Source organism: Rhinoderma darwinii, chromosome 2 (genome assembly GCF_050947455.1).
Source record: "Rhinoderma darwinii isolate aRhiDar2 chromosome 2, aRhiDar2.hap1, whole genome shotgun sequence".
Taxonomy (NCBI): Eukaryota; Metazoa; Chordata; class Amphibia; order Anura; family Rhinodermatidae; genus Rhinoderma; species Rhinoderma darwinii.
This window is the reverse complement of record NC_134688.1, coordinates 251,152,251-251,165,815: the sequence shown is the minus strand read 5'-3', so window position 1 is coordinate 251,165,815 and position 13,565 is coordinate 251,152,251. Positions and strand designations below refer to the sequence as shown.

The 13,565-nt window shown below is 40.0% G+C and overlaps 1 protein-coding gene across 5 annotated transcripts in view; it reads left to right on the top strand.

Moving 5' to 3' along the window:
• Window positions 1-13,565, top strand: part of S100PBP (S100P binding protein) — an 83,817-nt gene that overhangs the window by 54,578 nt on the left and 15,674 nt on the right. For all 5 annotated transcript variants that reach the window (XM_075853107.1, XM_075853112.1, XM_075853109.1 and 2 more), the window contains 2 exons: window positions 7,105-7,202; window positions 13,463-13,547. In XM_075853107.1, the coding sequence (XP_075709222.1) occupies window positions 7,105-7,202; window positions 13,463-13,547 (183 nt within the window). The remainder of the gene's footprint in view (window positions 1-7,104; window positions 7,203-13,462; window positions 13,548-13,565) is intronic.

Below are 13,565 nucleotides of genomic sequence, written 5' to 3'. Positions count from 1 at the left end.
AAATCTACTGCTGGGCATAAAGTCATAGCAGGAAACAGTTTCTATTTAGGTCTAATAGATGAAGGTATTTTACCTGAGTGATCATATTCTTGTTCCTTCAGCAAATCTTCTAAATCATGTAGGGTTTGTTGTTCTATAGCGGTTGTGAAATTTTCGTCAAAATCTGGCCTATGAAAGAATTTTTTATATATCATGGATCTACCAAAAATGTGAAGATCTTTTATTGCTGAAAAGCTATCAAATCAGGCACATGGGGAAAACGTCAGCCCTTTTTCCAATACCTCCATTTCTGGAGTTGTAAAAATTATGTGTAGAAAGGTTATTTACCTTAAGATGGTTCAAAGATTCGCCTGACTCAGGTTTCCTTTTATTCGATGTTTGTTTGTGTTATTTTTCTTTTTTGTCTTGTACCGTAGGAATGATAGGTCCGTGTGCTGCGCGTGATTTTCACGCACCCATTGACTTCAATGGGTGCGTGATGCGCGAACAACGCACAAATATAGGACATGTCGTGAGTTTTACGCAGCGGACAAGCGCTGCGTAAAAATCATAGACTGTCTGCACAGCCCCATAGACTAATATAGGTCCGTGCGAGGCGTGTGAAAATCACGCGCGTTGCACGCACGTATATCATGTTCGTCTGAATAAGCCCTAAGAGGTACAGGGATTACCCCTGGCCACCAATTTTTGCCTGTCCCGGTCCTATTCTTTTGCGTCTTCACAAAAAAAAATTCTGTACTTGGATCGTTAAACCCAATGTACAGATGCTGCGTCTTAAGCTAAGGAAGAAAGACTAATTTAGAACTAAAATAGGATCTTTGTTCTATGCGCTATAGGGACCTCATATGCTACACAATGTACACATATATAAAACTGCTATGCATGAAAAAATAAGAGGATTAATTTTATGGGTGAAAATTATTCATTGAACTACTTTTTTTTAAAAAATTTTTAAATCAAAATCATTTCATATCCGCTCCCATTTTAACTCCTAAAAGCAAGCCCTGTGTCCCACAAAGAAAAAAAAAATTGGAGTACACAAAAAAAAATGTGAGAAAATATATATTTTGCCTTTTTAGAAGGCAGCATTCCCAAAGTTGAAATTCATGAAGGGGTTAGTAAATACTTTGAGGTGCCGATCATGCATGTTTATGGGGAGGTAGAAGAGGATAGCTGTCTGACTGAGATCTATCTTTTGATCTAGCAGCTATAATGTTCTGTTCTTACCAGATTAAATTATTTTTACTGTATTGGCAGGTATAGATAGATCAGCCACCTTTGGAGGAGTCTGAAGATTTATTTGTGCATATGTTATAATGTTTTTTATGTTTGTAGTATGCCATAATTAACCCCTTAACGCTCCATGACCTACTATTCGGTCATGCTAACTAGAGAATAGTAGGTCATGGAGTAAATGCAGCGTCATTTTCCGCCGGCGCGTTCACGAGCTGTGACAGCTGCTGTTTCAGACAGCAGACTATCACAGCTCAATCAAGCCCTGCCGATTAACCCGGATCGCAGCTTCTTAAGGGTTAAGCCACAATCGTCAGCCCGATCCATGATAGCGAGCGGCGATGGTGACTATGGCAACCAGAATCCTAACAATGGCCTCTGGCTACGCCATCGACGGAAGCCTAGTGGGTCCTGACTAAGTCAGGACCCACTAAGCTTCCTGTCAGTGAGTAGCTGACAGCTCTGATATACTGCACTACGCATGTAGTGCAGTGTATTAGAATAGCGATAAGGGCCTCCTGCCCTCAAGTTCCCTAGTGGAACAAAGTAAAGAAGTGTAAAAAAGTAAAAAAAAGTTGTGTAAAAATAAGAAAATTAAAAGTTTTAAAAGTAATAATCCCCCTTTTTCACTTATCAGTCCTTTATTATTAATAAATAAACTATACATAATTGGTATCACTGGGTCCGTAACGGCCTGAACTACAAAATTATGTCGTTATTTATCCCGCACGTTGAACGCCATAAAAGAAAATATAATAATAAACCATACCAGTATCACAATTGTTTGGTCACTTTACCTCTCAAAACATGGAATAAAAAGAGATCAAAAAGTCGCATGTACCTAAAAATGGTCCTGATCGAAACTACAGTTGGTTACGCAAAAAACAAGTCCTTGCACGGCTTTCTTCATGGGAAAATAAAAAAGTTATGGCGCTTAGAATAAGGTAACACAAAAAGTGAATGATTTTTTACAAAAAGTATTTTATCGTGCAAACGCCATAAGACATAAAAAAAAAACTATAAACATATGGTATCGCCCCGCAGAATAAAGTGAATGTCATTTATAGCGCACGGTGAATGCGGTAAAAAAACAAAACAAAAAAAAAACAATAGTAGAATAATTCGTTTTTTAGTTAAAAATAGAATAAAAACTGATCAAAAAGTTGCATGCACCCCATGAAAACTACAATGAATTCCTCAAGGGGTCTAGTTTCCAAAATAGGGTAACTTTTGGGGGGTTTCCACTGTTTTGGCACTACAAGACCCCTTCAAACCGCACATGGTACCTAATAAATTAAATTAATTACATTTCACCTCTACCCTGCTCTAAATTCCTGTGAAACACCTAAAGGGTTAATACACTTTCTATATGCTGTTGTGAATAGTTTGAGAGGTCTAGTTTCTAAAATGGGGTGTTTGATAGGGGTTTCTAATATATGCGCCCGTCAAAGTAACTTCAGAACTGAACTGGAACCTAAAAAAAAAATAAAAATGAGGCAATACTTCGCTTCTTACATTATACTGATAATGAGTAGTGCCCACCCCGAGATGACCCAAGTTTTGACCGTTTGTATAAACGGAGACCACTATTAGACCGTTTCAGTGCCTGGTTTTCCCAAGCATACACCCCCGAGAAGTGTATTTCTATTGAATCCTTGGTACATTTTAAAGGGAGGCTTCAATTCTGCCAGTACCTGCCGAGTAAGAGGACAAGGTATGGGGTGAAGATGTATAAGCTGTGTGCGAGAGCTTCAGGGTATACCTACAAATTTAGGATATATGAAGGGAAGGACACCAGTATTCAGCCCCCAGAATGCCCACCCCCCCCCCCCTTACCGGGAGTCAATGCAAAAATTGTGTGGGATTTGGTGCACCCACTGCTGGACCAGGGTTACCACCTCTACCTGCATAATTTTTATACCAGCGTCCCACTCTTCAACTGCCTCGCTTCCAGAAGTACTGCGGCATGTGGCACTGCTAGAAGAAATCTGAGAGGCCTCCCTAAGACTCTTCAGGCCAAACAAGAAGGGGTGAGAGCAGGGCACATTCTAGCAGCAACATATGGTGTGTCAAGTACAAGGACAAGAGAGATGTCCTTGTATTGACAACAATACATACCCACACCAGTACCCATGTACCTGTACGAGGTACCAGTACAGAGACCCCCAAACCAGACTGCATCCCGGACTACAATCGGTACATGGGAGGGGTGGACTTGTCCTGAAGCCCTACAGCGCCATGCAGTGTGGTATAAAAAGCTGGCCGTGCACATCATACAGATGGCATTGTACAATGTGTACGTGCTACGTCGATGCACAGGCCAGACAGGAACTTTCCTGGAATTTCAAGAGGTGGTTATCAAGAACCTAATCTTTAGGGACCAGGAAGGGGGGTGGGGTCCCAGTACTTCTGGAAGCGAGGCCACACGCATCATACCAGGGCAACACTTTCCAGGAGAAGTTCCCCAAACTGGCAAGAAGGGCAAAGGTCAAAAGAGGTGCAAAGTCTGCTATAAGAGGGGGATAAGGAAGGACACAATATATCAATGTGACACGTGTCCCGAAAAACCAGAGCTCTGTATGAAAGTGTTTTAAAATGTATCATACATCCCTTGATTTTCAATCTACTCCAGTTTTACTTACCCTGATGCACTCTGCACAGCTTATCCCCCTCATCTTTCCCTCATCTTTCCCTCCTGAGCCCTGCTGTGTGCCCAGGCAGCTGATAACAGCCACATTGAGGGTATTGCCGTACCCAGGAGAACCCACATTACAGTTTATGGGGTGTATGTCTCCGGTCAAAATGCTCATTACACCTCTAGATGAATGCCTTAAGGGGTGTAGTTTTTAATACGGGGTCACTTCTTGGGGGTTTCAACTGTACTAGTACCTCAGGGGCTTCTGCATATATGACTTCGCACCAGAAAATCCCCAGTAGGCCAAATGGTGCTCCTTTCCTTCTGAGCCCTCCCATGGGCCCAAACGGCAGTTTATCACCACAAATGGGGTATTGCCGCACTCAGGACAAATTGGGCAACAAAATGGGGTATTTTATTCCTTGTTAAAGTAAGTAAGAAATTTTGAGCGAAAACTACAATTTATTGGAAAAAAAATAATTTTTTTAATTCCCAGCCTAATTCAATCAAATTCTGTGAAAAAACTGTAGGGTCTAAATAGTCACATTACCCCTAAATGAATTCCTTGAGGGGTGTCGTTTCCAAAATGGGGTCACTTCTGGTGGGTTTCCATTGCTTTGATATCTCTGGGACTCTGCACATGCGACATGGCACCCGAAAACCAATCCAGCAAAATCTGGACAAACACATAGCGCTCCTTTCCTTCTGAGCCCTCCCATGGGCCCAAATGGCAGTTTATCACCACAAATGGGGTGTTGCCACACTAAGGACAAATTGGGCAACAAAATGGGGTATTTTGTGCCCTGTGAAAATAAGACATTTTGATCAGAAATTACATCTTATTGGAAAAAATGTCATTTTTTTTAATTTCACAGCCCAATTCAAATAGGTGCTGTGAAAAAACTGTGGGGTCTAAATGGTCACAACAACCATAAATAAATTCCTTGAGGTGTGTAGTTTCCAAAATGCGGTTAACTCTTGGGGGATTCCTACTGTTTTGGCACCTCAACACCTCTTCAAACCTGGCATGCTGCCTATAATATATTCTAATTAAAAAGAGGCCCCAAAATGCACTAGGTGCTTCTTTGCTTCTGGGGCTTGTGTTTTAGTCCACGAGCACACTGGAGCCACATGTGGGACATTTCTAAAAACTGCAGAATCTGGACAATACATATTTAGTAGTGTTTCTCTGGTAAAACCTTCCGTGTTACAGAAAAAAAAATAAAAAAAATTGCAATTTGACAAGAAAAATGAAATTTACAAATATCACCTCCACTTTGCTTTAATTCCTGTGAAATGCCTAAAGGGTTAAAAAAAACTTTCTAAATGCTGTTTTGAATACTTTGAGCGGTCCAGTTTTTAAAATGTGGAGTTTATGGGGGTTTCTAATTCATAGCCCCCTCAAAGCCACTTCAGAACTGAACAGGTACCTGAAAAAAAAGGCTTTTGAAATTTTCTTAAAAATATGAAAAATTGCGGTTTATGTTCTAAGCCTTGTAACGCTCAAGAAAAATAAGAGTGTTCAAAAAACGATGCAAATCTAAAGTAGACATTAGGGATGTCACGATACCAGAATTTGGACTTCGATACCGATACTTCGTTTAGTATTGCGATTTCGATACCAATTCGATACTTTGCCAACAGTAATAAAAAAAAAAAAAGTTCTTCCATTTTCTGATGTGAGGCACGAGGTGTGATGATGAATTTAACCTCCGTGTGCCTCACATTAATAGTAATTAACCCCATCATGTTTCTCAGTGATAATGGGTCAAGGTGTAAGGTACATGATGGGGTTAATTACTATTAATGTGAGGCACATGGAGGTTAAATTCATCACACCTTGTGCCCAACAATAAGTGATAGAAAGCAGTTTTTTTTTGTTTTTTTTTACAGCGTACACATCATAAATGATGCAAAAAAATTGTTGTGCAAGTTATTATGGCCGCGCCAACTCCGAATATGTGTATATTTTATGTATTGAGACTTAATATTTATTGTAAAATATGTGCATGTGTATTTTTATTTTACATTACTTTGTTTTTACTTTATTTTTTTAAACTTTAATGTACTGGCATATATCTATATTACAGTACATTAGCCTGTGTACTGATCGTAGACAGGCAGTTGTTAGGACATACCTAAGTATGCCCTAACAGGAAATATGGTAGGACAGTCCTCGGGTCCTTCAATGGACCCTAGGCTGTCTGCCCATATATGGTATGTCCCTCAATCGCGTCACAGGAATTCCCTGTGACGCGATCCAAGGGGCATCCCCCCTTCTCATTTTCCCCTGAATGCTGCAGTCCGCTTTGATCGCAGCATTCACGGGAATAGCGGCGGAGATGAGGGGTTTCTCTGATTTCCACCAGCGGGGCTGCAGCTGTGCAATACAGTCATTGCCCCGCTCCTGACAGGAAGTGCGCGCGCAGTCAGCATTAGGGGTTGCGGCCGGCGGTTCAAGCACGGAGGACAGAACATAGGGGTGTTTTGCAGTGCGCCCGCCATGTTCTGTTTTCAGTGCCGCCGCTCATTAGTGCAGCGCCGGCCGCATCGCATCATCCTGACCCCGAGCACTTGTTATCAGGACTCAGGAGCGCGGCTATGACTGTATCACACAGCCGCTGCCCCGCTCTCATACATTCATGTGTTACTATACAGAGCTGTGCAGCCGCACAGCTAAGTATCGAAATACATGAAATAACTGTATCGAACCGTTTGGGGATGCAGAGTATCGAAACCGTTTCGATGCATCGTGCATCCCTAGTAGACATATGGGAAATGTGAACTAGTAACTATTTTGGGTGGTATAACCGTCTGTTTTACAAGTAGATGCGTTTAAATTCAGAAAAATGCTATTTTTCATACTTTTCTCAAAATTTTGCAATATTTCACAAATAAGTACTGAATATATCGACCAAATTTTACCACTAACATAAAGCCCAGCTTTTATATATACTCTGTCAACAATTTCCTTTACATATGTAATTGCTTATATCCAAAAATATTTTTATTTTTTTTTTAAAAGCCAATATTGCAATCCTAACCTAGACATGCAGTATGTCCAATTCTGTAAATAAGTCCATATTCATTGGTTGTATAATACATTGATTATTTCTACTATTGATCCTATTAAGAACATTTGCTAGACCAGTTTTTGTATTGCAGTACTGATGTATTTATTTTGTGTGTTGATTTGCTTACAAATTTCTTTAAATTTTTTTATTTTTTTTTTCCAGATCATTTCTATCGGATTTTGAATTGGAGACAAATAAGCAAGTTTACTGTAATCAGGTTTTGATGCACGTTAATGGGCAAGGAGAATGTAACTTAGAAAGTAAGAAACCCACCACATGGATAAAGAAATAATAGTCTTTATTTTTATAGCGCCAACATATTCCCCAGTGCTTTACAATTGTCAAGTAAAATAACAAAATAATACAAACAAATTAAAAACCTAAATCCGTTCTTCTTTTCGTTTGACAACCCCTTTAAAGGTAGTTTCGGCCACTGATTGAGTCAATGTATGATGGCTTGTGGACAATGAAACAACCATGGAGGTCTAGGATAGTGAAAGCGGTCTGGACAAATTCCACTCAGACCAAGGTATCCGTTTGAAAAAGTGAGGAGCCAGCAAGGAAAAGTCTGGATTTAGGGCCTCTACTACTGCATTATTATTGACATACTATATTAGGGCATGTTCACACACTCCATTTTCTGCCAGCAGTACCTCCATTAAAACCTGATGGATCACATTATAAGTCAATGAGATCTGTTAAAAAATGGATCTGTCATTGGGGTAAACGGAAGCCGTGACACTAGTGTTAAACATGTCTAATAAAGTTCCAGACACTTACAGCAACTACATGGGGGAGATTACTGCATACTTATTTATACAGCACCCACTAACCTCTATGGGATCTATACATTCTAATATAAAGTGTGTGTGTGTGTGTGTGTGTGTGTGTGTGTGTGTGTGTGTGTGTGTGTGTGTGTGTGTATAGTTGTTTTTTTTTAATCAATTAACAAAATAGAAAGTGAATAAACAGAAGAGAAATCTAAATCAAATCGATATTTGGTGTGCGTACCATTACATCCTGTAATGGTACTTCCAGTGGATGGCATGGGCACAGGAGCTGTACCCGCACCATCCCCAGAAGGTGCTGGCTGTAATATATAGCTGACATTCCGCTGCAATGGCCAGGATTGGAGTTGCCTCTAATCCCGGCCATTTAACACTTTTTAGATGCTGTTGTCAATGGCGACTGCAGAATCTAAGTGGCTACAGAGAGAGAAGACTCCCTCTCACCCCATCGGTGCCCCCAGGCTTGCTATTTGCCTATTAGGCAACATCCTTATAAATTGCCTTTCCGTTTTACACTGACCGGCAATAGTGCTTTGGTATACTGATTATATCAAAGCATTATATAAGCGATCAGTAGATTCAATATTGTTCAAGTCCCACTAGGGGACTTCAATATGCAAAGTTTATTAGGGAAAAAGTGTTCACAGTGAAAATAAAATATTTATATATAAAGTAGTTTTATTTAGCAAAAACGTAAAAATAAATACACAAATATGGTATAGCCGTGATCGTAACAACCCGTTTAATAAGGTCAACACATAAAATAAACTGCTGCATTGCTTTATTTCCACCCCCCCCAAAAAAAGTTATAAAAGTTAATAAACTGATATGCACCCCAAAATGTTTCTATTAACCCCTTCCCGCACCTTGGCATAAATGCACGTCCAGGTCAGCAGTAACTGCGCACCTGGGCGTGCAGTTCCGTACGCACTTTAACAGTTAAGCGCCGCGCGGTGCTACATCGCAGCGGCGGTTAACTGTGCAGGGTGTCTGCCCTGCTCTCCATGTTGCCGATCAGCGGCCCATCGCCGCTGATTTGGGCAATTAACCTTTTCGATGTGGCGGTCGATTGCGATCGCCGCATTTTATGAGGTTTGAGCAGATCGCCAGCCCCCACATGCATTTGCGGGAGCTGGCGATCCTTGTCACAGCAACCGGAGGCCAGACAATGGCCTCCGACCTGCCATGTACAGAAGCCTATAAGCACCAGCCGGGGGCTGGTCCTCATAGGCTTACTGTGAGAGTGACTGTCACGTCACAATGACAGTTGGCATGCATTACACTACGTAGGTAGTGTAATGTATTCCAGCAGCGATCAGAGCTGCAAGTCTAAGGCTGGGTTCACACAGAGTTTTTTGCAGGAAGATTTTACTTCTGTTTGGAATTTTGAATCAGATTTTGGTCTGCCTGCACATCGATTTTCGCTGCATTTTTTGCCCGCTGCCATTGAGCGCCACGGGCAAAAAACACCGCAAAATACGCTTTCTCTGCCTCCCATTGATGTCAATAGGAGGTCAGATACGTAAACGCCCGAAGATAGGGCATGTCCCTTCTTTTTCCCGAGAGCCGTTTTTTCCGCTCATTTTTGGCACGTTTTCCGACGCGTTTTTTTTTCCTCCCTATTTATAAGCCTTTTATTATAGGAAACGCTGCAAAAGATAAAAAAAACAATATACATCGCCGTAATCGTACCGACCCGCAGAATAAAGTATGATGGTCATTTATAGCCCAGGGTGAACGCCATAAAAAGAATAAAAAACATTGTCAGAATTCCTGGTTTTTGGTCACCTTGCTTGGCAAAAAATGGAATAAAAAGTGATTAAAAAAATCGCATGTACCCCAAAATGGTACCAATGAACACTACAGCTTGTCCTGCAACAAATAAGGCCTCACACCGCTCCGGTGGTGAAAAAATAAAGAAGTTCTGGCTCTCCGAATATGGCGATGCAAAATGTGCAGCGTGTTCCAAAAGCGGATAAGATTGGGCACCATTTTTCAGTGGGACACTGGCCACATATCTGCAGATTATTATTTATTTACCGCATTATTATACCCTCTTATTATGTCCTGATGTACTCCGCACAGATTACATATGCCCCCACATTATAAACTGAAATACCAGCAAAACCCCAAACAGAACTATTACCAAGCAAAATCTGCGCTCCAAAAGCCAAATCCCGCTCCCTGAGTCCTACAGCGTGCCCAAACAGCAGTTTGCGTCCACCGATATGGCATCGCCATACCCGGGAGAACCCGGTTAATATTTTGAGGTATTTGTCTTCAGTGGCACAAACTGGGTATAACATATAGTGCACTAAAATCAGTGGAAAATTTTAGTTTTCACTCTGCACCATCCGCTGCGCAATAACCCCTTTGCGCACCACGACTTAAATGGGTTGTCCGAGATAAAATGATTGTGTTAATGCTTGTAATTTATAAATATAAATACATTTGTAATATACTTACATTTTCCAAAGTGGCCCCGTTTCCAGATCCTGCCGTGGGTTACTTGACGGGGTGACGTCACTCTCTGCACTGGCTCTGGCCGCTGTGTTGACCTTCAATTCTTTTCCGGGTTTACGACACGTAACTTGTGACGTGCCGTGTATGGGCTGTTCTGTTGTAACGTGCATGCGCGGTCCCTGCTGTTCTCTCGAGAACAGCAGGGACCGCGAGAACAGCAGGGACCGCATATGCGCGTTACGGTCTGCAGCAGAACAGCCCATACACGGCACGTCACAAGTGACGTGTCGTACACCCGGAAAAGGATTGAAGATCAACACAGCGGCCAGAGTCAGTGCAGATTGTGACGTCAAATGTAAGTATATTACAAATGTATTTATATTTATAAATTACAAGCATTAACAAACAGTCATTTTATCTCGGACAACCCCTTTAATAGCATGTCGTGGTGTGGGGGGTGATGTATGGAGCGGGCTCACGTTCTGAGTCCGCGCCATACGATGCGGCTGTCAGCTTTGTATTACAGCTGACACCCGGGACTAATGGACAGGAACAGCGATCGCGCTGTTACAGGAGCCTGTAAAAATTACAATATACTGCAATACATTAGTATTGCAGTGTATTGTACCACCTATCTACTGATTGCTGGTTCAAGTCCCCTAGGGGGACTAATAAAATGTGTAAAAACAAAAGTAAATAGTTGTTGTTAGTGAAAAAAATATATATATATTTAAAGTCCAAAAAAAAACATTTTTACATTTTTTTCTCTAAAGTAATGTAAAAAAAATACACAAAATTGGCATCGCTGTGTCTGTAAAAGTCAAAACTATTACAATATACCATTATTTAACTCGCACGGTGAACGCCGTGAAAAATAAAGCATTTAAAACGGCAAAATCGCTGTTTTTTTGGTCACCTTGGCTCAACCAAAAAATATAAGTGCTCAAAAAGTTGTATATACCAAAAAATGGTACCAAAACTACAGCTCATCCTGCAAACAAATAAGCACTCACACCGCTCTATTGGCGGAAAAATAAAAAAATGTATGGCTCTTGGAAAGCGAGGAGGGAAAAACAAAAAAGAAAAAGCAAAAAATTGCTGTCTGGAAAGGGTTAATTACTTTCTAATGAAAACAAACATTTATGACCACATGTGGGGTATAGCCGTACTCGGGAAATTTGAGTTACAAATGTTTGGCTGCTTTTTCCTCCTTTTTATCCTTTGTGAAATTAAAAAATGTAAACATTTTAGTGGAAATAATGTTGATATTCATTTTCATGGCCTAATTCTAATCAATCCTGCAAAAGACCTGTGGGGTCTAAATGCTCACTATAACCCTAGATAGATTCCTTAAGTGGTGTATGTTCCCAAATGGGGTCACTTTTGTGTGGTTTCCACTGTTTTGGCCCCTCAGGGGCTTTGCAAATGCGACATGGCACCCGAAAACCATTTCAGCTAAATTTTGAGCTCCAAAATCCAAATAGCGCTCCTTCTCTTCGAAGCTCTGCTGTGGGTCTAAACAGCAGTTTATTACCACATATGGCGTATTTCTGTAATCGGGAGAAATTGTTTTACAAATGTTTGGGTGCATTTTCTCCTTTTATTCCTTGTAAAAATTATAGTTTTTTTCAGAAAAAAAGTAGATTTTCATCTTCACATACTAATTCAAATTTATCAAAACAACTGTGGGTTCAAAATGCTAACTATACAACGAGATAAATTCCTTGAGGGGTGCAGTTTCCAAAATGGGGTCACTTTTGGGGGTCTTTACTGTTTTGCCCCACAAGACCTCTTCAAACCAGACATTGTGCCTAAAATATAGTCTAAAAAAAAGGAGGTGCTCCTTTGCTTCTGAGGCCTGTGTTTCAGTCCATTAGCGCACTAGGGCCACGTGGAATATTTCTAAAAACTGCAGAATCTGGGCAATAAATATTGACTTGCATTTCTCGGGTAAAACCTTCTGTGCTACTGAAAAAATTTTATTACAAAAGAATTTCGGCAAAAAAATGAAATTTGTAAATTTCACCTCTACTTTGCTTTAATTCCTGTGAAATGCCTAAATGGGTTAAAACAATTTCTGAATGCTGTTTTGAATACTTTGAGGGGTGTAGTTTTTAAAATGGGGTGATTTATGGGGACTTTCTAATGTATAAGGCCCTCAAAGCCCCTTCTGAACTGGTCGGTCCCTGAAAAAAATAGCCTTTTGAAATTTTCTTGAAAATATGAGAAATTGCTGCTAAAGTTCTAAGCCATGTAACGTTCTAGAAAAATAAAAGAATGTTGAAAAAAAATATGCAAACATAAAGTGCACATACGGGAAATGTAAACTAGTTACTATTTTGTGTGGTATTACTATCTGTTTTACAAGCAGATACATTTAAATTTAGAAAAATGCAAATTTTCTCCAAATCTTGGTGTTTTTTACAAATAAATATTGAATTTATCGACCAAATTTTTTCACTAACAAAGTACTATATGTCACGAGAAAACAATCTCCGAATTGCTGGGATAGGTAAAAGCATTCCGAAGTTATTACCACATAAAGTGACACATGTCAGATTTGAAAAATTGGCTTCGTCCTGAAGGCCAAAACAGGCTCAGTCCTGAAGGGGTTAAAGAAATGACTCGTCCCGCAATAAACAAGCCCACATATAGCTACATTGATGGAAAAATGTAAAAGTTACAGCTCTTTTTGAATGTGGCAACATAAAAACAATTATTGTTTTCCAGGAAATGCGCTATGTGCAAACGTAGTAAAACCTAAAAAAAATAAAAATAACCTATTATTTGGTAGCGCAATAATCATACCGACCCATAGAATAAAGGTAACACGTTATCTATCCAGACTGTGAACAGCATACATTTATAGTGTTAATGTCTATGGAGGAATTGATATCATACCCCCCCTCCCCCACCACCTATAAAAATAACGTTAAAAGTACATTTTCAATAAAAAGTTTCATATATTATATAAAAATCATTTACAGTAGGAGTTTATGAAATGTTAAATACTTTTGTGTCAAAAAAGACAAAAGTATGATAGGAGTTTAAAACTGGTGTTCTAAGAGTACATTACCTAAAAATTTGTTGGTGTAATCTAAATAAACGGAAGTATACACGTGTACATATGTATTTGGCAAAGCTTGGCACTAGGACTTGTTTCCATATACAAAAATGGAGATTGCCTTAATTTTTCGTTTTTACACATTTACAGGATTTCACATTTTTAGGTTGATTTGTATTTGACTTTCTCTGCATTTGTTGAACAGATCCTCATTATGAGCTGGCCTCATTATTGAACCAGACCAGTCGGGAGAACCAGAACTGGCAGCACCCATCGGATTTTACTAAAAGGTATGCAGGGCCAAATAT